Source organism: Coturnix japonica, chromosome 5 (assembly GCF_054131305.1).
Source record: "Coturnix japonica strain WE chromosome 5, WE-NBRP24, whole genome shotgun sequence".
Lineage (NCBI taxonomy): Eukaryota > Metazoa > Chordata > Aves > Galliformes > Phasianidae > Coturnix > Coturnix japonica.
The window spans coordinates 41,989,386-42,011,818 of record NC_140667.1 but is presented as its reverse complement, the minus strand read 5'-3'; the positions used below and the strand labels follow the sequence as shown (position 1 = coordinate 42,011,818).

The window sequence follows — 22,433 nt, the reverse complement described above, 5'->3', positions numbered from 1 at the left end:
AAAAGAAGAAACATGCTTGTGACAAGTTCACTTACTAACTGTAAAATTCTGACCTGCCTCTTCATCTCTTCTCTTTGGAAGACAGAAGAGATACAACTTCCCAAGCAAATTTTCAACTTACCTTTTTTATTTCTTTTTAAAGGAGGTAAAGATTTAACTTTTGATACCTAAGAATAAGCCTTCACTAAGAATAAACCTTCATGAACTCTAAAACATTCAGGATTACACCTCACTTTTTTAAGCGTTACAACTAGAGATGAACAACAAGTTTGCAGCAGCCTGTTCCCATTCTCCACTTCTCGAAAATACTGGAGCTACTCCAAATCTTGGGAAGGAAAAATTCAGGAAGGAAAAGAAGCAAAGCAGCAGGAAGGAGCCAATCCCCAGCTCTGCAGCCCACTCTAGGCTCTTCATCCTCTTACGTACGTATTGCAGAAAAGCCACTCATCTCTGAGGTCAGGTTCTACTTCTCTCATTCTACTTCTCTCAGGCTACTCCTACTAAAATAGAGGAATCTCCTCTTTCCTTTCAGATTGACGCCTTTCCTCAAATAATCTTACATAATCCTAGTTTGTTTTTCTTAGAAATCTCATATTTCGTGTATGAAACTACTGGTGAAACAAATTATAATATAGTTACTTTTAACATCAGGTAAGATTTAATCATTTTTTTTAATCACTTGATAGGAGCAATAGCAGCAAGAGAAAGACAATGACCATGTACAAATGCCGTATGACTCTATTTTCTCACTGATGTGTATATATATATATATGTATATATATATATCACAAGCTTTTGGAAGTTTTCAATTCCAAGCTTTTTAAAGTTAAATCCACTGATTTTCTAGAAGAAAACAAGAAACATCAACTATTCCCTATTCATAGCCTCACTATGCATTTTGCAAATGTGCTCAAAACACTCACCTTTCATCACTCTGAAATCAAGTCTTTTACTTCTGCTACATTAGTTGTCTCAACTGCACCTTACTGGAATTACTATCTAAGCTGATGTAACTGTTCCTTGGATCCTTTATAAGCAGCAGAACTCTGACACTACAGCCAGTTCACAGTAAAACACACATTTTGAGTCAGTGCTATAGGATATGAAATGATGAGCTGGCAATGGTACAACAAGATCATTTTGCTGTTGCACGTTTTAACATACAAGACTTTACAAATACAGTTTATCGTGTAGGTCAATAGCATGTACACAAGCCAATCTTAAAACTTCATGTTCTCAGGCATATGACAGATGGCAGCACAGTATGTACAGCCAAACCCAGAAAGTCTGTGAATTAAAGGAACATACAATGGAATAATGTATAAAAATACAATTAAAGCATCTTTGTTATTCTCTTTCGAGAGTTTGAAAAAGTCTTTTGCACTGCAAATAGAGATCCGGATGAGTTCTTCCTTGTTGATTTCTCAACACAGAACAGATACTTAGATCCTCTTTCACAACATTTCACAGGATCTCCAGTTGGAAAAAAAAAATTAGTTTTGAAGAAATCAGTGGTCACATAAAGAGGAAGGTGATTCTACTGTTAAGGTTTTCAAACTCTTCTAACTGTGACATCTACATACATGTTTTAGTAACAGCAAATTGAATCCCTCTTATAGAAAGTGCCAATTTATTTCAGCCTCTCTTCTCCGTCCCTCTTTCTTTGGTTGCTGTTGAGGGGACATGGTATTTAAAAAACAACTTATCTTGTCCTTTCCGTTCCTCTCAATGAAAAAAAGTTGTACCTAAGAGGTCTCAGGAAGGGAAAAAGGGCAGACCAGGCATAGATGTTGGATATACTTCCAATATTTCCAAACAATAGAATTCTGGATGCCAGGACTATGAGCAATCAATGAGGAAAACAAAACAAGCAACTCTCACTCCAACAAGTCTTACAAAGTTTCAGAAAACAGAGATGAAGTTCTGAATTTATGCCTGAATGGATGAACTCTTCGGGCTGAGTTGACTTCCTGAGGCTCTCAAGGCAATTTGGTTATTAAATCTTAGTTGTACACAAGACAGTCTTTGGTCAGTTCACTCAATGATTCCCATACTAACTGATCATTATATGGGAAACAAAATGCAATGATGGTGAGCAGTAGCTTTTGCCAGGAGTTTGTTATATTAATGGAGTAGACGATATACATCAACTCAAACGTTGATGAAGAAAAGACAATAGCCACAGTCAGACTGTAGGTTTATCTGTCAACTGTACTAAGCAGCCTCCAGACTGAAAGACCTTTTCCTTTATCATCAGTAATGTTTTCATCGCAACCACTATGAATTCATACTTGCACAGGAGGGAAGATAAGAAACTGGACGCATCAGATAATCAAGTTGCATCAAAACATCCGTAGTACTAAGCAGCTCTAAGATTTCAGTTTAATTAATCTCACTTATTACAGAAATCTAGCAAAACAGCAATACAGAAAAAGCTTCTGGAAATGTTTCACCAGGTGAGGCCACCCTAAAAAAAGCCCTAAACAAGCAGAACCACTAAAGAAGAAATGAAATCACACAAACATATCTGGAAAGTGCAGGTCACTAGGAAAAGAAGCAGATAAGATAACAAAAATATACAGCAGCTTGCTATAGCATGAAGTAAAACAGATTCCCTGATTTCCTACATTTCAGTTTTAGAATGAAGTCTTCTGTCTGACTAACAAGGCAAGCCAGATCTATGTATTTTTTTCCTCATGCTACACAAGATGAGGGGAAAAGGACAGACACCAGATCACTGTGCTATTGGACACAAATTATTTTAAATGATTGTGGATCAAGACTGTAAATTATGGATGAAACCAGACAGATCGTTTGCACCATTTACTAATGAGTTTATCATTGTATCTTCTGAGAAATATTTTATTGCTTTTCAAGATTTTAGATGAATTTACTGCAGTGTAAGAGTTCTCACTTTGGAAACCAGGTCCTATCTGATGAACACCAACTAATACAACAAAGTCATTCTGACAGAATGACCAAGAAGGATCACTGCAAATAGATTATTTCTACACACTAAGGGACTGCTTTTCTTCCACTGTTATGTTATTATACAATGCAATTCTGTATCACTAAGTATATCTGATTCAAGATTGGAATTTCTACAAACAGGAAAAAAAAAAGGTGCATTCTAGTATTGCTATCTCCTACTTTGAGCTTTATATGGTAATTAAATGGCCCTGCTCCTGACCATCTGCTTACCATTCTTCCCGTTTCTTTTCTTTCCTGCTCCTAACAGGAGTTTTCTGATTACATGAAAGCTATGTATAATTTGCTTTCCCATGCTTAGACAATCTGAGTTCATGGAAAATCCCCTGGAGCCTTTTCTCTTTCAATTACAGGGATCAGTCAATATGGCTTCTTTAGGGAAAGGATAATTACTTGCATTTCTGCTTCTCAAGACTTCATTAAAATAAATCTACACTCCTCTCTAGAGACTTGGAGAGTTGATAACTGTATTGTTATGGACTGATTATTTTATGAGTTCATCCCTAATATAGAAATCTTCAAACATTTTTTTTTCCACCAAGAGGCTGAGGAATTGAAGCAGAACATTTGGGAAAAATGTGGGAAGCTGTAGGCTGCTGACTTTGCTTCTGCGGTCAAAGCCGGGACAACTTGAATTCTATCCATCTAATTCACAGGAGAAAGATGGAACTCGGAATCTGGATTGCAGACAAGCAAATTTACTATAGAATCTCCTTGCATGCAGGAACTGAAAAATTATTCAGAAAAAAAGCCTCTATGTTCATATGAAATACACATGAAGATCACTAACACCGTAGATTGAATGCAGGGAATTAAAAAATATACAGCTACATTTCTGTCAGTAACGATTACAACACATAAAATATTCTTTCCATTTTGCTAGGGAGTAACTCAGGCACAATTCATCACCCCTCCCTAAAAAAACACTGATATTCAAATATATTCTATATTGGATAAAACAACAGTAAGTAGATTATATTATAATTTCTTCTTTAAGCCAGTAGTTTCTCATCTGGGAAAGACCGTAATATTTAAGAATACCTTTAACTGTAAAAGAATACAGGAAGCTCCTAAAACAGATACTTTTGCAACTTGCAAAAATGTAACATGCATCATACAAGTCTCAGCAATGATAGACTCAAGTCCTGTGAAATCTAGGTGGAAAGATGCAAGGTCTCCCACGTTAATGCAGGTATGACTGCCACTACCAGCATGAGAAAAGACAAGTTCAATTCGTAACTGAGATAACAGTACAGAAAAATAAGAACCAAAAGTTTTTTTTTTTTAGTTTTTTTTTTTTTAATTAAAGCCGAATGTAGGAGTGCCACGATCTCTAATACAAAGTCAAGGCACCATAATGTTAAAATAAAGCTCTGGAACCTAATTCCATTAAAATAATGTAGAGTTACTCAGATTAGCTTACTCCTTATATAATAAAACGTGGCTTTGTCTTCCAAAGCTACACCTTACCTTTGCTTCCATACTGTTCTGGAGGCAGGTCAAAAGGTACAGGAAAAGATGTTGCTGAATCTTTACTTTCTGAAAGCAGGTTCCCTTTCACATGAAAATAACCGTTGTCCAATCCCTACAATGGATAAGAAACACACAGGAAAAAAAAGACTTATTGCTTTTCAGGGAAAAAGACAAACCCAACTTACAGTAGATTTCTCAATAGCAAAACATACTTTAAGAAACAAGGTTTTCCCCCTGTTACTGAGATAATGTATTTCCTAGAGCACCTTCTCTTCATAAGAGCTCAGCTGCTTTTAAGATTACCAACCTTTTACTGCATCAAAAGTTAGTGTTGTAAAAACAAAACAGAATATAAGGATTGGAAAGGACCTCTAGGGATTACTAAGTCCAACCTCCCTGCTAAAACAGGCTCCATACAGAAGGCTACACAGCTAAACATCCAGACAGGTCTTGAACCTCTCCAGAGAACGAGGCTACAACACTCTCTGTGCAGCCTATTCCAGTGTTCTGTCACAATGACAGTAAATAAGTTCCTCCTTGCTTTAGAGTGGAACTTTCTGTGTTCCACTTTCTGCCTGCTGCCCCCTGTTCTATTGTTGTTTGATGCTGAAAAGAGTCTGTCCCCATCAACTTGACCCCACACTTCAGATATTTATAAGCTTAGAGGAGGCAACACTGATATAACCACACAGATCACCGAAGACAGAGTAGCTTTACACCTTTTCAAATTATAACCCAGAAGCACAGTAGCAGAGAAAAGGGAGAGTTACCAAAGACAACATTCAAGCTGTATCACAGCAGTTCTGGCAATTCAGATCAAGACACCCCCTGAGAGTATAGAAACTTAATTTACTTCATGACCAAAAGTAACAGCAAAATGCTAGTTATAAAGAAATATTGCATATTACACTTCAAGGACTAGATTAAAAACCACTGTCTTTCCAATGAAAGAACACCAGAAAAAGTGAACAAGGACCACGTGAACCAAGATCTGTTCTAAGCTTCCATTTCTTATACTTTTCAAGTCAGTGTGATTTTGACAAACTTCTTTAAAACCAGCCTAAAGCCTTTTGTAGAGATTAGTCACCTCATATCGAGCAGTGTGTTCAAAGTATACCCATGTACAGATACATTAAGATTTTCAAAACTTTATGAATGAGGACTTGAAACTGACTGAATAACAAAAAAACAAGAATAACTACTTGGACTCCACATAAATACTTAGTAATCTTTATCAATGTAATTCAAGAATCCAGTTTATCAATGTAATTCAAGAAAAACAAATGCCACTTCTATTCCACACTGAAATGGAGCATATGGGGTGCTTTTCACACAACATAAAACACATCACAGGAAGTACAGTATACAGATTCTAGCATATTTTTAGCTTTTTTTTGTTGCTGTTGTTGTTATCTTCCCTCCCTCCTCCCCCCCAGAAGAAATAAACATTTGTTTCCGCTTCATTTCTTCTACAACCCTCCTTTGTCCTGTTATTACTTCAGCACATATATCTTTATCTTCTCAGGTTTTGTTCTACTCCTCTGCTGTCTTCTTCCTTGTTCCTTTTCCAGTCACCAGATATGTTTCCCATCCTCTAAGTCTTATTTCTCTGTCCACATCATCACTAGACTCCATTTCAAAATTGCTTTTTTCATTCACCAAGACTGAACTCATGGAAGTGTTCCACACTGAATAAAATGTTATTTAGAAGTTTTCCTCAAAAACATCCTGGAATGAAAGTCTAGGAATACGTTCTTACATGCAGGCTCTCTGAGAAGATGTACTTGTTTTTAAGAATAGAACTCATGTCTATTTTCACACAGAAGATCACACAGAAATTGACACATTTTTTTTTTTTCTGTTTTTGAGTGTTTCCTGGATGTTGACAGCTCCCATCGCCATTTCCAAAACCAAATCGGCAAGATCTTGAAGGAAAATAATAACAATAACAATAATAAAATGCTGCCTTCTGAATTTCTCCTCTCAGATAAATTCTGATCTTCCAGAATTTCTCCTCCACAGCTAGATTTTATTCTTTGACACGTCTGCTCATAGCAGTCAATTTTGAAATGTTAAGAGATGCATTTCTCAGTTGGAAAAGCATGTATTTTTGTACTTACAAAACTTAAGATACAGTCATACATTTTATCACTACCTTAACATCATACATTGTTAAAGTAGGTATTAGTAGGGAGAAGGGAGAATGAAGTAGAACAGCTTTTAAGGTTTTTGCTACTTAAACACAAGATAGATCAGAGATTATAAGAAATAACACACAAGACAGGTAAAATTGCTAACCCTACTCAGGTGGGAATTAAGACTAATGTATTTAGACACTACTGAAGTAACTTCTGCCAGAGACTGCTGATGATTCCACTGTCTTTGTTACTTGGATGATCATGGGACTACTTTTTCCCAGATAGGTAAAAACAGAAGAGTCATTCTTCTGGCAAAGATGCTGAAAAACTCAGTAGTTTGGGTGGCAAAGAATCAGGAATACAAAGAAGCTTGACAGTAACTGTAATTCTCTGTCCAGAACACATGGAAATCTTTTCTCAGTACTGAAGTATATTTATTCAGCTGTGCTATAGTTTGTTTATTCTTAAGAACCCTAAAAGAAAATTCAGATACCTTCATCCAAAGCTCCTTTGCTTGCAAAACGGGGTTTGGTCCTCACCACTTCAGAATTTGAAAACCTTATAACAGTTCTACAAGCACTCTGAGCACAGTTTAATGTCCTAAGGTCCACACACTATGTGAGTAAACCAATATTTTATACTTATTTTCTGCCCACAATCGATTTCACACCGTACCACGCTTTACTCTTCAGTTTATCTGGATTCAGGTGAAGTAGCACTACATTAATTTGCAAGTTAGTTCTAAGTTGAGCTATAACTGGAATTACTTCAGTTCACTCTGAATTCCAAAAAAGCAACTGACTGCTATAAAACCCATTTTCAGCTCAATCCTCTCCCCACACAACTATGAAACAGTATTTACCATCAATATGGCATTTCAGAATCTGTAGTGCTGCTGTTAGATGTCTGTGCTGATTATTCACCTATTACTGTGGCATCCATTACCACTAGATAGCACTAATGGGTAACCTTTTAGTTTAATGACAATTGCTATAATTGACTTTCTGTTTCCAGCAGTTCACTGTCTAGTACCACATTCTTCAACAGGCCATTCAAAAGATTTAAGAATTTCACAAACATTTTTATATGATTCTACGGGTTTAGCTCAGTTTATCTTACAACCTCGCCTGACACAACGTATGACTGCAGAAGGTTTTACTTTTTCCACTTTTTAGGCAAACTATTTATTAAAAAAAGCTTTCCATTAAAAATATCCGGGGAGTGTCTCACAAAATAATTACTTCAACATGCTTTCCAGAACAACTCCATACAGCAAGGTAATGGGTTCCCAATATGTTTTATGTGTTAAAGTTGTATTTTATTTCAACCTTTGGAAAGGAATCCCCTGGAGCTGAAAGAACAAGCTTGAACATGAGTTACAAATATGTAAGAGGTGAGAAACTGAGATAAAAAGACAAATGCTGTTCCAGTACCAGGATATGACCATTCTGTATACACTGTTTTTTAATTAAGCTTTTGATCCAGCATTAGCTGATTATTCACTGAACACTAAAAACTGTAAATGATGACAGCTGCAGCTGTATTGATAACCACCGCCCAACATATTTGAGAGTCTACATTAGCACATCAGGCTGAGATCCAGCCTCAAAGCTGAAGTTCTAGGAAGCATTGAGGGGGGAAAAAAACAAAACAAATCGGAAAAAACTAGCATTCAAATGATGGCAGGAGAGAAGTAATCTACTTCTGAATCTGTATTCAGCAGAAAATAGGATCACACAATTGCAGGGGTGAGAAAGGTCCTCAAGAGATCATCAAGTCCACCCTCCTGCTAAAGGAGTTTTTAAGGTTAGGAATATTGCATTTGTTCTACGCAAGCCTTAACATCTATCAAAATCAGTGTCACTAACTATAATCAAACTACATGAAACAGCCAGAAGAAACAGAATTACCAGGAATCAGCAGCATTAAAACAGCATTCCAACAGCTAGAACGTGTTGACACTCTTGAGATGCAGGAATGCTTTTGTTCTGTTTCAAAGTTCAGTTTGTGTTCTGCATATTTCCAGTGGTAAATAAACTGTTTTCTGGAAATGCATTAGTCTATTTATACCTCTGACATCTTAATATATTACATATTACAGTAGTTTAAATGAAGATATATTGAACCAGAAGTCTTCACATCAAACTAAGTTACCAAAGAAATGCTTTCTAATGCAGGGTTAACTCTGCAGAGTACATACATACACTGCTTAACTTGTGAAACTATTGTAACTTACGTACATTCAATTATCTGATACTCAAAAGCAAGTGTAGATATTTATCCCTATGATATAGAAATATGTATAGATATCTGCCTCTGAAGATATTTCCCAGTAAAAACAGGAACAACTGCTGCAGTTAAGTAGCGTTTTGAGGTCTGAAACTCAAACATGAAACTATCTCGCATATACTGATGAACTTCAGTCCAGCCACCTGCACATTTACACATTTGCTTGTTTTCTGTAACAGAAATAGGAAACAAATTGAAAGGGCTGGTACAAAGAAGGGAATGAAGACAGCCATGAACAGGATACAATCATAGTAGGACCAAACAATTATGTAGTTACACAAGGTAAGCTGATTTATTACTTAGTAATGTTTGAGATGAGACAGATTTCAACCTACCTTTCCAGGTGGTAAATCCTCTAATAAACTGGTCTGCTAAGCCAAGTATAGCAACTATACCTGTTACCAGAGCACAATACGGAGAGGCAGAAAAACTTTACAGTAAAAGCTTTCCTTAACTCTTTTGCTTCTGGGGGCCTGACCCTTCCTGCAGCAGATGTAGTTTTAAGAGAGACCTTAAACAGCAAACAAATAATGATGACCCCAAGATCAGCATCCTTTGCAAATCTCAGCTCATCCTTTAAGTCCTCAATGAGATCAAGGTTTTGGCCTGGTTTGTATTAGTAATTATTGTGGTGCTGATCAACTGTACGTGTAGAAATTGGATTCTTTTACTCTGAATAATTTCTGCTAGTCTTTTTTTTTTTTTTTTAAATTTTAATATAGTTAAAAAAAATGTCCATAAACTTCGACAACAAAGAATGGAGCCAACAGGCAATATTCTCATCTCTAAAGGTTAACCATTGAAATGAATGATTTTTCACAGCCTGGGATTACAAGAGTGAGATTCCCTCACTGTAGAATCTAGTGTAATTCAATTGAAAAACAGCCTTGGAACAAGTTATCTCAAGTTACAGATGCTAAATTAACTCTCATTTAGAGATATTTGGAACCAGAGTCTTGAAATGCGGACTCCTGAAGCTGCATGAAAGGAAAAAAAGTTGCCAAAAGCATTGCTGTCTACAACAATATCACAAATGCTCTTAACAAATAGCATATTACAGCAGGGACAGCAACTATTACCTGAGGAAGTACCTTTAACTACTTTGGAGACTATTAGCATGGTAGTTTTAATACTTATTACAGCTCCATATTAGCTCCAGTTCATGGAAAGCTTCAGCAGTTTTTACTGAACTCTGCTGCTGTAACTGTCAACTGGCAGTTCTCAAGAAAGATACATCTTGCATGCATTAAACTATTTTTGGTTTTCAGATATGAGATTGTGCTATGCATGCATCACAAGGACAAATTCACACTGCAATAAAAAACAAAGAACACATCAGCCAAGGTTTCAAATCCTTGATGCCTACAGTTAATTTTTTTTTTTTTTAGCAATACTTATTCACTCAGTGACAATGACTCATCTTGCCACTATGTTTCACAAAGCCATTAGGCCCCCAAACAGCCACATTCCATTCCAACCCACTCCCACCCCACTGCAAAATACAGCTTGTTTACACTTCCAAGTCCATGTTCAGAACACAAGTGTCAGTCCAGTATTAGGGGTACTGGCCCACATGTTCCACATTTGATGCTGTTTATACTAACTACAACATTTATTTTCCACTTCCAAAAGAAATGACAGCAATGCACAGAAACTGCCTTTTTCATGACAGAATTCTTTCTTGAGAGGTGGACTCTCCTAAGATGAAAACTAGAACTTCATTACTGATTTAAGATTGACAAAATTCCAAGTGTGTTAAATAAGACAGCATGACCAGCTACTACAGACTTGAAGTTTGTCTCATATGGGAAAGCCACAACAGATACTAGGAGCAGTGGAGTAGATTCAGTGGACAGCCTATGCTTATCTATTCCATCTGATACAATCTTACAGGCATACTAGGAGATTCCATGCATAGAAAACCATATATTTTAATTCCCTTTTGCCAATACAAGCATCAAAACCAAATATTTTACATCCCATTATTTACTAGTCCAAAATGAATTTTCAACAACAGCTCTTCCACACCGCAGGAAGGGTTTACACTGCTTGCTGCTTCAATTAATGCCAAAATAACAGCAATACAGCAATAGGAGATAATGATCTTCTGAACATAGCAGGATTTGGAACAGAAGGACCAGGAATACCTTGACTGTCTTTTTCAAAGACTGATTTAACAGAAAAATGGTTTTTACACAATATACAATGAACCCAAGAGAGCACACTTTATAAACAAATTCAGAGTATGCACATGAACAAACATGCAACCAAACTACTGAAAAAACTTCATTGAAAATTTAACGCAACATAACCTCACTTTCGTAAGGAGCAGAATTTTCTCCAGTCCCAAAACAAAGAAGCCTGGGAAAAAAGAGGAAAAAAAAGCAGTCCTAACCAATGTATTTTTCTCCTCTCAACCTGATAACCAGAAGACTTGAACTACATTGTGAACTGCTTACCCATGAATATTTATCAAAACAGTTCTTTACTGTTCGCATGAGATCTGTAGTGAAAAAAAAGGTGAATTTTCTGTGTAAATACGCCTACAAGCTTCTGCTACAGGCTGGAGTAGATGCTTAATAATGAGCATTAAATGTGTTTTTAATCATCAGTAAAGTTTGCTCTGACTGAAACTTAAACCCAGAGCCCTTTTGATGCAGTGTAAGAATGAAAATACACTTCTGTTTTTAGTAACTCTCAGTTTCTTAACAAATGGCTGAAAACATTTTGTTTCAGCTGCTAAGACCGGTGTCAGCAGAAATAAAAGCTTTAACAGCTTTCATCTGAACGACAACTTTCATAATTCTAGGTGTTTAATGGCAGGTGGGTCAAACTAATTTCAAGAAGGCAACACGTTAACTTCAAATTGCTGAAACTGTGACTGCTTAAGAATCTCATCTTTCTGATCATTAAATGCTCCTTACCATATATCTTTTTTCAACAAAATGAAGCTTGATTCCAGAGCAAAGCTGAGTTATTTATAGAGAAAACTGACAGAAGTGAGGTTCTGATTTTTAGGAGTGAGGAAGAAGGTTCAAGATTTTTTCCATAAATTTTACCTCTCTGGAAGAGATTCTGGTAATCTTCCCTATACTGTTCCATGTGCAAGAACTTCTACAAAGAACTGAAGGTTCAGAATGGAATGAATGTAAGCCTGATGTTCTCACAGTTACATATATTTTCTTTTTGAAGCTTGTAGATCACTCAGATGTGAACCAGGTAAAGACAACTCTTGGCGAAAAGACTTATGTTAACTCAAGTATTTCTTGTTTTCTACACATTTGATGTATGATTTCCTAAAGCTAGTAATCAACAGAAAAGCCAGATTCAGAACAGAAATACCTATTTTATATAAAAGGACTGCTCAATCTAATTAGTTAAGATTATTAATAAACCAAAAATATATGTACTAAAAACAACTATTCCACTATGATAAATTTACTGCTCAGCAGCATCTGGAGACGACCACAGCCAACTTCTTAGAACATTATTTTGTCCCTTGAGGTCAGCAGGATTTAAAAGTCCTTGACAAATTATTTTTGCATATCTCTTCATTATTACTTAGTTGTTAATAGTTGTTTACTCCATTGGTGTTGGTGTTAGGGTGCAACAATATCAACACCAATGCTTCCTACTGTAGGAAACCATGAGATTTTCTTGCTTCAGTCTCTAATCAATAAATTTCTAAAAGTTGTCTTCCAAAGAAACCATGACTGGAGATGACAATGTTAATCTTACGAAGACCACACTACAGCATGAGTGTCAAGAAGGAGTTAAGATCTCTTCAGCTCTTTAAAATCTTTAAAATTAGTAAATATTCATTCGGGTGTACGTTACCAATCAACAGAAGCAACTAAACATTATGCGAGTATCCATCAGCATTATCTAGGAAAGCTGTACTCTTTAGAAAAATATTCTACATGATTTTTGGTACAAACTTTCTCAGAGAAACTTGCAACAAATCCTTTGAAAAAGAAAGAATTTCACAAAGGAAGAAGTCTGAATAGCTTCTGATCTTAAGCTGTTTATAATGTTGTGGTACCAATAGGTTCACAAGGAAAAAACAATTAGCAACAGGAACAAGACACTTGTATCTTCTCATTATTAGGCATCAGGATTAAGAAAAAACAAACTAAACAATAAAATGGATCAGTTTCCTCAAGTACAATGCATGATTAAACCACAGAAGTGAGCATCACAGAATTCTGTGACAACTGAAACAAAGCAAGAGTGATATTAACTTGATGTGTTTATAGATATGTCAAGCTATGGTTAATAACAGTGATCTGGATGCAATATTAAACCTGGAAAACGTTTAAAATATATAATTGGGAATACATGCTAAAGAGATAATCAGATGCATAGTGTTTATAGTGCTAATCCCCATAGTGTGCTAGGGCTGAGTTCACATTGGATACAGGTCAACCCCCTGCCTCACCTGAACATTTTCATGTCCCCTAGTTCTTGGCTCCACAGGCTAAAATAATGCATATTTGGTGTAAAACTTGTCTTTAATGTACTGAGAGTGTTATCCCAAGTTTGGATGGTATAATCCTTCAGCATTTAAACTCTTGCTTATGAAGATGTTCTTAGACTCACATAATAATATTAGAAGATAATCAGAATAATTAGAACCACCTTGTTCTCAGGGCAGAAAGCATAAGAAGAAACTGTCACACAGCTTCGCAAATACTATAAGCTTCCTAACAGAGAAACACAGGAATCAGTAACTAGATTATTCAGTTGTGTTTGATATTTGTCAGTACTTGGAGATTCTCAACATATCTCAGCATTTGACTTGAGCTATGAACTTACAAATGCTGAAGGCAAGAAAAGGACTCCAAGTTCATACGAACGGATCATCAGTTGGGTGCCATTCTTCTCCAGAGCTCCCCACGCTGCTTTAGACAGATTGGCACTGCAAAGAGAAAGCATTTCAGTAAGGCATAACCTTCACAGCAGAAAATACTGAAGCTGTAGCAACGCGCTTCTGGCAGGAGGATTTCACTTCAATTGCACCAGTTTTTAATGAAAGTAATTTGAGTATTCTTCCTAATTGTTATTTTTACAGCAGACTGGAAACTGCAGAAGCAATACTCAGAAGGACATTGATAGAACACATGTGAAAAATTATACAAGCCTGCTCATATCATACAGATCTATAAAGAAAAGGTCAGCCTTTTGAATCGACTCCACACATATCAGACAGAAACTCCATATTAGTTAAATGCTTCAACATGACAACACTAGAAAATAAAAGGCTAGCTGAATTATGACTAGTTATAAGACATTTAGTGTAGAACATTTTTGCAAGTGCTAAACAGAACAAAAGGCTAAGAGCAAGAGATATTTTGCTTCATTTATAAACACAAATAAATACCAAGCAAGCTTATCTTTATCTTTGTGTATTATTCAGCACCTTCTACAGAATACAGTCAGGTCTAAACAATACATTTTAATCAAAAGGCATACTGAATATTTTTTTTAAAGTAGCATATGGTGGGAGCAAAAAAGAAAAGTAAAACAAACAATGAATTTCTGCATTAAGTCAACCAGCATCACATCTGAATAACTCACAAACTTAAGCAATCACATTAACTGCTACTAATACCATCTGACTGAATACCATCTATACTTCAATCTAGACTGCTGCACAACTTAATCTGACAAAAGGGCAGATAGCAAATACCAGCTATCTAATAGCAAAAAGGCAGCAGAAGCATAAACTAAGCCTCAACTCATTCTGTTTTGTTGCAGACAATGAACAAACCAGTATATACAACATCAATCCACATACACCATGTGTTAAGGAACATCGATCAAAGGTTTATGAAGTTTTTGTTACTTCAGTTGATGCTGGACCCTGAAATTGGAAGTTACAGCCCAGAAAAGATTTCAGAGCCATTGCCAACAGTTTCCAAGGTCATAATTTCAACGTGCAGCCCCAAAAGGCTAAAACAGATGCCCTGAAGGTAATGATAAAAAAGACCAAACTTTTTTTTGTGCTATATCAAGCCCTGGTGCATCTATGTCTCAAGTTCTGTGTGCAGTACTGTTTTTCACAGCTTCCTGAGAACACAATGAGCTTGGAAGTAGAAAAGGGCAACTGAAGTGTTTAAGAAGTTGAGATCGATTTTTTTTTTTTTTTGCAGGAACCCAAGCTTAAAGCAACAGAAACTACAGCCTGGGCAAAAAGGTCTAAGGTATATAATATGTTGACAAATCATTAAATGGGCAGATACAATTAGTGTAAGATTGCTGTTTGCCCAATCTGAGCAAATACAACAAAACTAACAGAAGAAAATGACCAAACTCAGGTGCTCTTTGCAAATAACACCTTTTGCTGTCACAGGAGAAAGAAAACTACTGGGCTAGACCAATTGTGAAGCTGAAGAACAGAAAGCTCTATCACATCCAGGATATTTCATAATTCAATTTGTAAAAACTATAACACCTCCTCAAAAGGAAGAAAAGGATTTCTTTGTGTATTTAGTGCATGTGTTTTGTTGTAACAGAATTTTTTACTTGTAATTACAAGGTCACCTGACTGAAGAGACAAATAAACCTCAAAAAATGAACTACATGTAATAGGAGTAAATGACCCCTGACCTTCTGCACCTTTCTCCTCTTCAAGATTCTGAAAGCGTAGCAACATATAGAACAAGGTCATATCGTGTCACTCCACATGCTCAAATACAGACTTGAGGAAAGTGTAAAAGTAGCACCCAGGTCTTATGCATAAGATCTATTTTCTTCTGCTGATCTGCTAGTAAGGAATTAATTTTAAGTATTTCTTATAAACTTACTACACATTTAAATTTAGGTATTCTCTGACAACACATGCCAAGAATGACTTAAGTCAAAACATCTCTCACATTTATATTCTCACAACTAATTATTTATGCTACTTAGAAATGCTGGACTGCCTTGTTTATTACAAGCATTTTTCTAACAGAAAACTTATATTCTTAAGTTATGCATACATATATGTGTATGTTTACACACATGCATACACACACACACACACAGTAACTAACTCACCTGTGCCAGCAAGTAATGAGAATTTTTTTTTTTTTAAACACAGAATGAGAAGCGTATAAATGGTCATTTACCTTGTAACTAAAAACCATGCAATCTTCTTGAAGTCATGAGATGGTCTCATGTACGTCTTGATGTGAGGCATGGCATGACTTCGTCCTGAGACTTCTGCTGACCATTTGCTAGAAACAGAAAAGGATTGATTTTCATATTTCTTTGTTACAGAACAACATATATATAAAATATTAAACAAAAATAACCTTCTCCCCCTCCACTGTAATAAAATGCCATGTTTTGTTTTCTTTTAAATAATGCCATCCTTCTATACTACATTTAGTACTTGTATACCCCACAGAAAGGCTAAAAATACTTCAGTATTTTTTAATATTGAAATCCAGCCTTTCTCGAAGCCAGAGACAATTCTTCTTTATAAAAACAAAACAGACATTCTCAGTGTATCAGGAACCCCTAACAAGTTTTCCATTCCATCTCTCCAGACAGCATTCAAGAAACCAAGTGCAAACTTCAAGCCAATTTTTTTCTTTTCTTCTTTGAAAATGATAAATGGTTATGCCTTTAAGCAAATGAGCTTTGTCTTGGCACCAAACTAACCCTTGAAAAATTCCCTAAACTTATTACAATGTATTTATACATGAAGGAGAGGCACAGGGCAGATTGTTGACGCTACTCTTCCACTTCCCTTTTCTGTGCCCCTAAGCCACTGAGAAACTTGAGGACTTCAGGCAACAGAGGTCATACATAAACTAGATTAAAACAACATGCCATTGCTGGAGTATTACAACACTGATGTTACTGAACCAAACTGCAAGCAATCAGTAAACTATAAATGAATGTACAGAACTGAAGGTGTGTAACCATGGTAACTATAAGCACTTTTACCCGCAATCGTTAAGTCCTTGTTTAAAAATATGGAAGCGAGGACTTCCAAATACACCTACATCGAATCAGAGACTTCTCTTTCGTGGATTAGTGGCAGAGTATGTTATGTTCTAATCTTGTTCCCTTAATCTTGTTGCTTTCTTTTCTAAAAGGTTGATCAAAAGTATCAGCTTGAAAACCTCTCGAGTAAACAAAAGGCCTAAGAAGATTTGAGAAGGAAAGGGCCTGGAATTATTTATTTACTGAGGCTGACTTTCAGAACTAAATTCCTTAAGAGCAGTATATACATGTTTGTGTGTACATATATTATATATATACACATAAATAAATGTATGTGTATATATATATACACACACACACAAACACACTAATGTATGTGTATATATATACATATAAAGAAGGAGAGAGAAAAGAAATTATGCTTTCCTCGCTGATATATATAATTATCAAATATAATTATTCAGATGCCTTCAATGAAATAACTGCTAAAGACACGTTTCCACTGCAGCCTAACAGCAAGCACCTCTCTGAACCGTGTCACAGAATGACAAAAGAACTGGAAGGTGTTTCAAACAAGCACAACGTCTGACATTTAATAAAACTAAATCTCAGCTTCATCTTGAAAATGTCCAGGTATGTTCTAGAAATAAAGCGCTGTAAGATTCCAGAAGGCCTGAAGATACAAGATCAGTTGTTTTGTACAGCGTGGAAGAGAGCACATAACAAATTCAGACTGACTCAATGCATTTTAAATTGTAAACTTTTCATCAGTGTAGCTTGCAGAGGATTTACAAGGTACTGATCTCATGTTGCAACAACTTTTGAATGGATTCAGACTTGCAAAGTTCAGTTCACCATAAATACAGTAAGTTAAATGAAACTAGCTTCGAGAAATTTTATGGAGCAAAACCAGAGCCTACAGTAGTTATTCCTATTGACAGATGGGTCATGTAACCCAAAGGCCTTAGTGTGGGGCGATGAAAAGGAGTTATGTATCAAAATCAACTACTTGAGCAGTAGACTGAGAAAGCTTTTTTGCTAGCTTTTAAAAATCCTTTTACATTTCTAGGACAATGCTCCTTATCACTGACACATCCTAATTGACTTCAGAGCACAACTCCTGACATCTTCATCAGCAACTTATTACTATTTTCTCACTCAGTATTTTGTGGCATTTCAGTTTGTTTTATTTATACTGCCTATAATTTCTAATGTGATGATTAAGGCGACTCCACTGTGAGTCAAAGCACTGAACTGAAGGGTCAGCCTATTTTCCTGGTTCTAAACCAACAGTTTTCACTTGTCCTAACCTTCCATTTTTCCAATAGCTGTTTTTGTGTTTCACTTAATTTTTTCCACAGGGATCGTGGTGGTGGTGACAACCCTGTGAATTCCCCACTATGATTTAGTTATCTTATGAAGTATAGAAAAGTACTCATTTGTACTGCACTCCAGATGAGAATGCTTACAAATTGTTGCTTTTATACCCACTTGCAACATTTCAGAAGCATGATTTTTTTTTAAACACTTGATAAACATCTATTTCACTTCCCAGTATGTTTCTGAGTTTGAAAATAAGACCCTGCAATTTAGTCAGAAGAGACATGGAACAAATATTGTTCAATACTAGTGCCTGATATTTCTGGCACAAAGAAGGTAAAGGATCAAACACACAACTCTCTCCACCTCTAAAAGTGGAGCTGCTGAGACAAGGAAGCCAGATAATCCTAACAGTCTGAAAATTAATCCATGTAAACACATTCAATGCAAAAGCATAGCCAAGAATAACTCTTCTTTTAAAAACAAACAAACAACATCACCTCTTTCATTATGTAGTTCTTAAGTTCAAACAGTGAATAAGCTTTCTATCCCAAGACACTGGCAATAAGGCTTGAACACAGTTAAGAAGACTCATACCATTAATCCGCACCATAAGAGAACAGTAAGACCCCCGTGCAAATGCTCCATATCTTTCATGACACTGGGGGAACTACGCTGTAGCTCTTCAAAGAGGACAGACTATTCTTCAGAACTCTAAAGACCCGAAGAATACACAACACTCTACAGCTATGATTAGAGTCTCGTCAGTGACAAGTCAAATAAGCTCTTGTCAAGCTAACTTTTCATTCTTTGAAAATAAAAACTTTGACAAGCAAACTGTATAAACAAAAAAAAAGTAACAATTAACAAATCACTGGTGATTATATTTCTCTCCTTTTCAATGAATAATACTGAAAGGAAAAAAATAAAATTGCTCCATCACAGAAAAAAATATACCACTTACACAACAGCTAATCAAAGACATCGAGCATTCATTTGCTATTGTAAGAAACGAAATCAATACTAAGTTGAGTTCTCGTTCTTTTGAGAAATCACTTCCAAGAAATCACAATTCAGGAGCTCACTACAGGTTAGACACATCCAACTATCAGTACAGTTAGAAAAGCAGCCTGCAGACAGGATAAGTTTGTGTGTCTGGGAAAGTGGTTCTACCTCTTTAGGTGAGAATATAGACACACCATTTTCCTCCTTTAAGTTCCTCTCTTCTTCTGAAAAAGAAGATACCCCTTTTCCCTCTCCTGAAGCATAAAATATTTCTCCTGTTTTAACCCTAGTAGACCCTCTTCCTTTCTTAAAAGTTTTGTATCACTCCCCAATGAGCTAGACAAATTACTCTACTCACTTCGCTCCTCAGAGTTTTGTTACTATTATCAAGCTCATCTTCTATTTAATAGCACTGAAACAGGACCAATCATTTTCTGTCTCTCCCAGATTACCATAGATAAGAAACACAGGATTTGCAGATTATGCAAGGTCACTTGTCATTCACAACCGGATTGTTCTGATACAGTCCTTTTGGTGTCAGAGCAGGATATGAATATGTTCAATGAGACAGGTACGCACAGTGCTCTCACTGAGTAGGAATAAAACATTACTTGTTAACAAGATCATTCATTACATAAGAAACTTACTGAAAACAATTACTTTTTTTTCCCCATTAAGATTCTCACAGGGCATATGCTTATCACAGAAGACACAAATTAAGGCTGGACATTGGCCAGCAAGACTCACAGCAGCAATCACGCTTGCTCCAGAATAGGAAATACTCTGGGCAACCAGCAACTGTATTCTCAGCTTTCTCAATATGCATCTTTACCATCTCTGCCTGTACATTAGCGTGGGTGCTCTGCCCTTGTGAGGCCCCATCTGGAGTATTGTGTCCAGGTGTGGAGCCCTCAGTACTAAAAAGACATGGAGATTTTGGAAAGGGTCCAGAGGAGGGCCACAAAGATGATCAGGGGGCTGGAGCACCTCCCCTATGAGGACAGGCTGAGGGAGTTGGGTTTGTTCAGCCTGGAGAAGAGAAGGTTGCGGGGTGACCTCATTGCAGCCTTTCAGTACCTGAAGGGAACTTACTCCAAGGAGGGGAGTAAACTCTTCGAAAGGGCTGATAATAGCAGGACTAGAGGAAATGGTTTTAAGTTGAAGGAGGGAAGATTTAGGTTGGATGTTAGGGGAAAGTTCTTTACTAGAAGGGTGGTTAGGTCCTGGAACAGGCTGCCCAGTGAGGTTGTGGATGCCCCGTCCTTGGAGGTGTTCAAGACCAGGTTGGACAGGGCCCTGGGCAACCTGATCTAGTAAAGGCGTATGTTTGGTGGCCCTGCTAGGCAGGGGGGTCGGAACTACATGATCCTTGAGGTCCCTTCCAACCCGGGTAATTCTGTGATTCTGTGAGGGGAGTAAACTCTTCGAAAAGGCTGATAATAGCAGGACTAGGGGAAATGGTTTTAAGTTAAAAGAAGGAAGATTTAGGTTGGATGTTAGGGGGAAGTTCTTTACTAGGAGAGTGGTTAGGCCCTGGAACAGGCTGCCCAGGGAGGTTGTGGATGCCCCGTCCTTGGAGGTGTTCAAGACCAGGTTGGACGGGGCCCTGGGCAACCTGATCTAGTAAAGGTGTATGTTTGGTGGCCCTGCCAGGCAGGGGGGGTGGAACTACATGATCCTTGAGGTCCCTTCCAACCCGGGTCATTCTGTGATTCTGTGGGTGAACTATCTTAATAGAGCAGCTTCTATTTGGAACAGTTAAAGTTTCTGGTGAAAGGAATGGAAAGCTGTGGTCTTCTAAGAGGTTACCAGATCTTTATTTTTGTTTTCTGATTTGTGCAAAACAACTTTTCCCTATTGTTCTCAAAAGAAAAATTAAAAAAAGATTAAAAAAGATTCTGCCTGAGGGAGACATCTGGCACTGGATTTTTCAGATGTTTAGAATATGGCAAAAATTAGTAGTAAGTGAAAATAGAAGCTTTTAATGGAAAATGTCAGGCACCTTTAACAAAAGACAGTATTACCATAACTAGCTGAGAATTTCGCAGTAGGACTGCAACACTCGAAACAAACAAAGCCTTCCTAACCCTGCTGTGTCTCAGCTGAACTTCTGAGAACACTGAAGCACAAGTAGAAAAGTGAAATTCAGAGAAGTACAGATAAAAGTTTACAGAATGCAAAATCTGGCAGTATCTTCCATTAGCAACAGTACTGCATGTGACTCTTACAGGTTGGAATAAAAAATAAAGACCACCTTTTGAGTATACTTTGGAGATGAAACCAGATGATAAGGAAATAAAAGCTTTTATCTTAATGAGCTTAATGATACCTCACTTCTCATCACATTTACTTTTAACACACCAGTACTAAAACAGCATACATTTAAACACATTGCCTAAGAAAAAGCAAAGAAGTTTCACTTACTGAAAATAGGAATGTAACCACAGCTGTTTCTGTGCTGTCTGTATGCTGTACGGAAGGGAACCACCAGCTTAAGGAGGGGAAAAAAAAAAAGGATAAAGTATTTGCTTTTTGAGAGTCATTCTGAAAGAAGCAAAGGACTTGGGAATCATCCCTACTGTCCCCGTGACTTATTTCATGAAAACTTAAATGCTTCAGAAATATAAAGTAGAATACAGCTGAATATACATAGTAGAATTTGAAGTACTTTTATAATGGAACAAGTCTCCAAAGTCTAAATAGCAAATACACACTAGGAAAAAAGAGAACCTGCATACAGCCTCTAAAATTAAGTCCTATTAAGAGGAACATATGGGTAATTTTTTGTTTTGTCACTACTTTTTAAAACAACAAATTGATTTATTTTACTCACACAAACTAGAGGGAATAAAACAAGCAGCAATCAGAAGAAACCCACAAACATTCTAAATAGCAAGAACTCTTCAGGTGAAATTGCACGTCTTGTATCTTGTCTTTGGCTAGCACATGTTGCAATTTTTCCAGCCAGTATTTAGGTCCCACAGAATGGCAGCACCAAGCACAGAATGTCGCACCAACCACTCCTCTGATTTTGTACCATTTGCAAGTTTACTCAGAGTGCACTTCACCCCACCATCCTGGTGGAAATTTACTGAACACTTGGCATCAGTATCAGTGCTTGGCACACACCACTGGTGGTGGATTGACAACTGGCCCTCATGCCACTGATCAGAATATTTTAACCCTGGCAGTTCAGCTAGTTTCCAGCTTTCACTTCATCAGATTATCTGTAAGAATGTTATAGGTGATAATGTTGAAAACCTTAATGAAGATACATATTTC

The 22,433-nt window shown here is 36.8% G+C and overlaps 1 protein-coding gene across 3 annotated transcripts in view; it reads right to left on the bottom strand.

Moving 5' to 3' along the window:
- The window catches only part of TDP1 (tyrosyl-DNA phosphodiesterase 1), a 30,830-nt gene that overhangs the window by 468 nt on the left and 7,929 nt on the right, over positions 1-22,433 (bottom strand). For all 3 annotated transcript variants that reach the window (XM_015865373.3, XM_015865372.3, XM_015865371.3), the window contains exons 12-15: positions 21,576-21,642; positions 16,001-16,108; positions 13,704-13,806; positions 4,459-4,573 (exon numbers count right to left, since the gene is read on the bottom strand). In XM_015865373.3, coding sequence (XP_015720859.2) covers positions 4,459-4,573; positions 13,704-13,806; positions 16,001-16,108; positions 21,576-21,642 — 393 coding nt within the window. The remainder of the gene's footprint in view (positions 1-4,458; positions 4,574-13,703; positions 13,807-16,000; positions 16,109-21,575; positions 21,643-22,433) is intronic.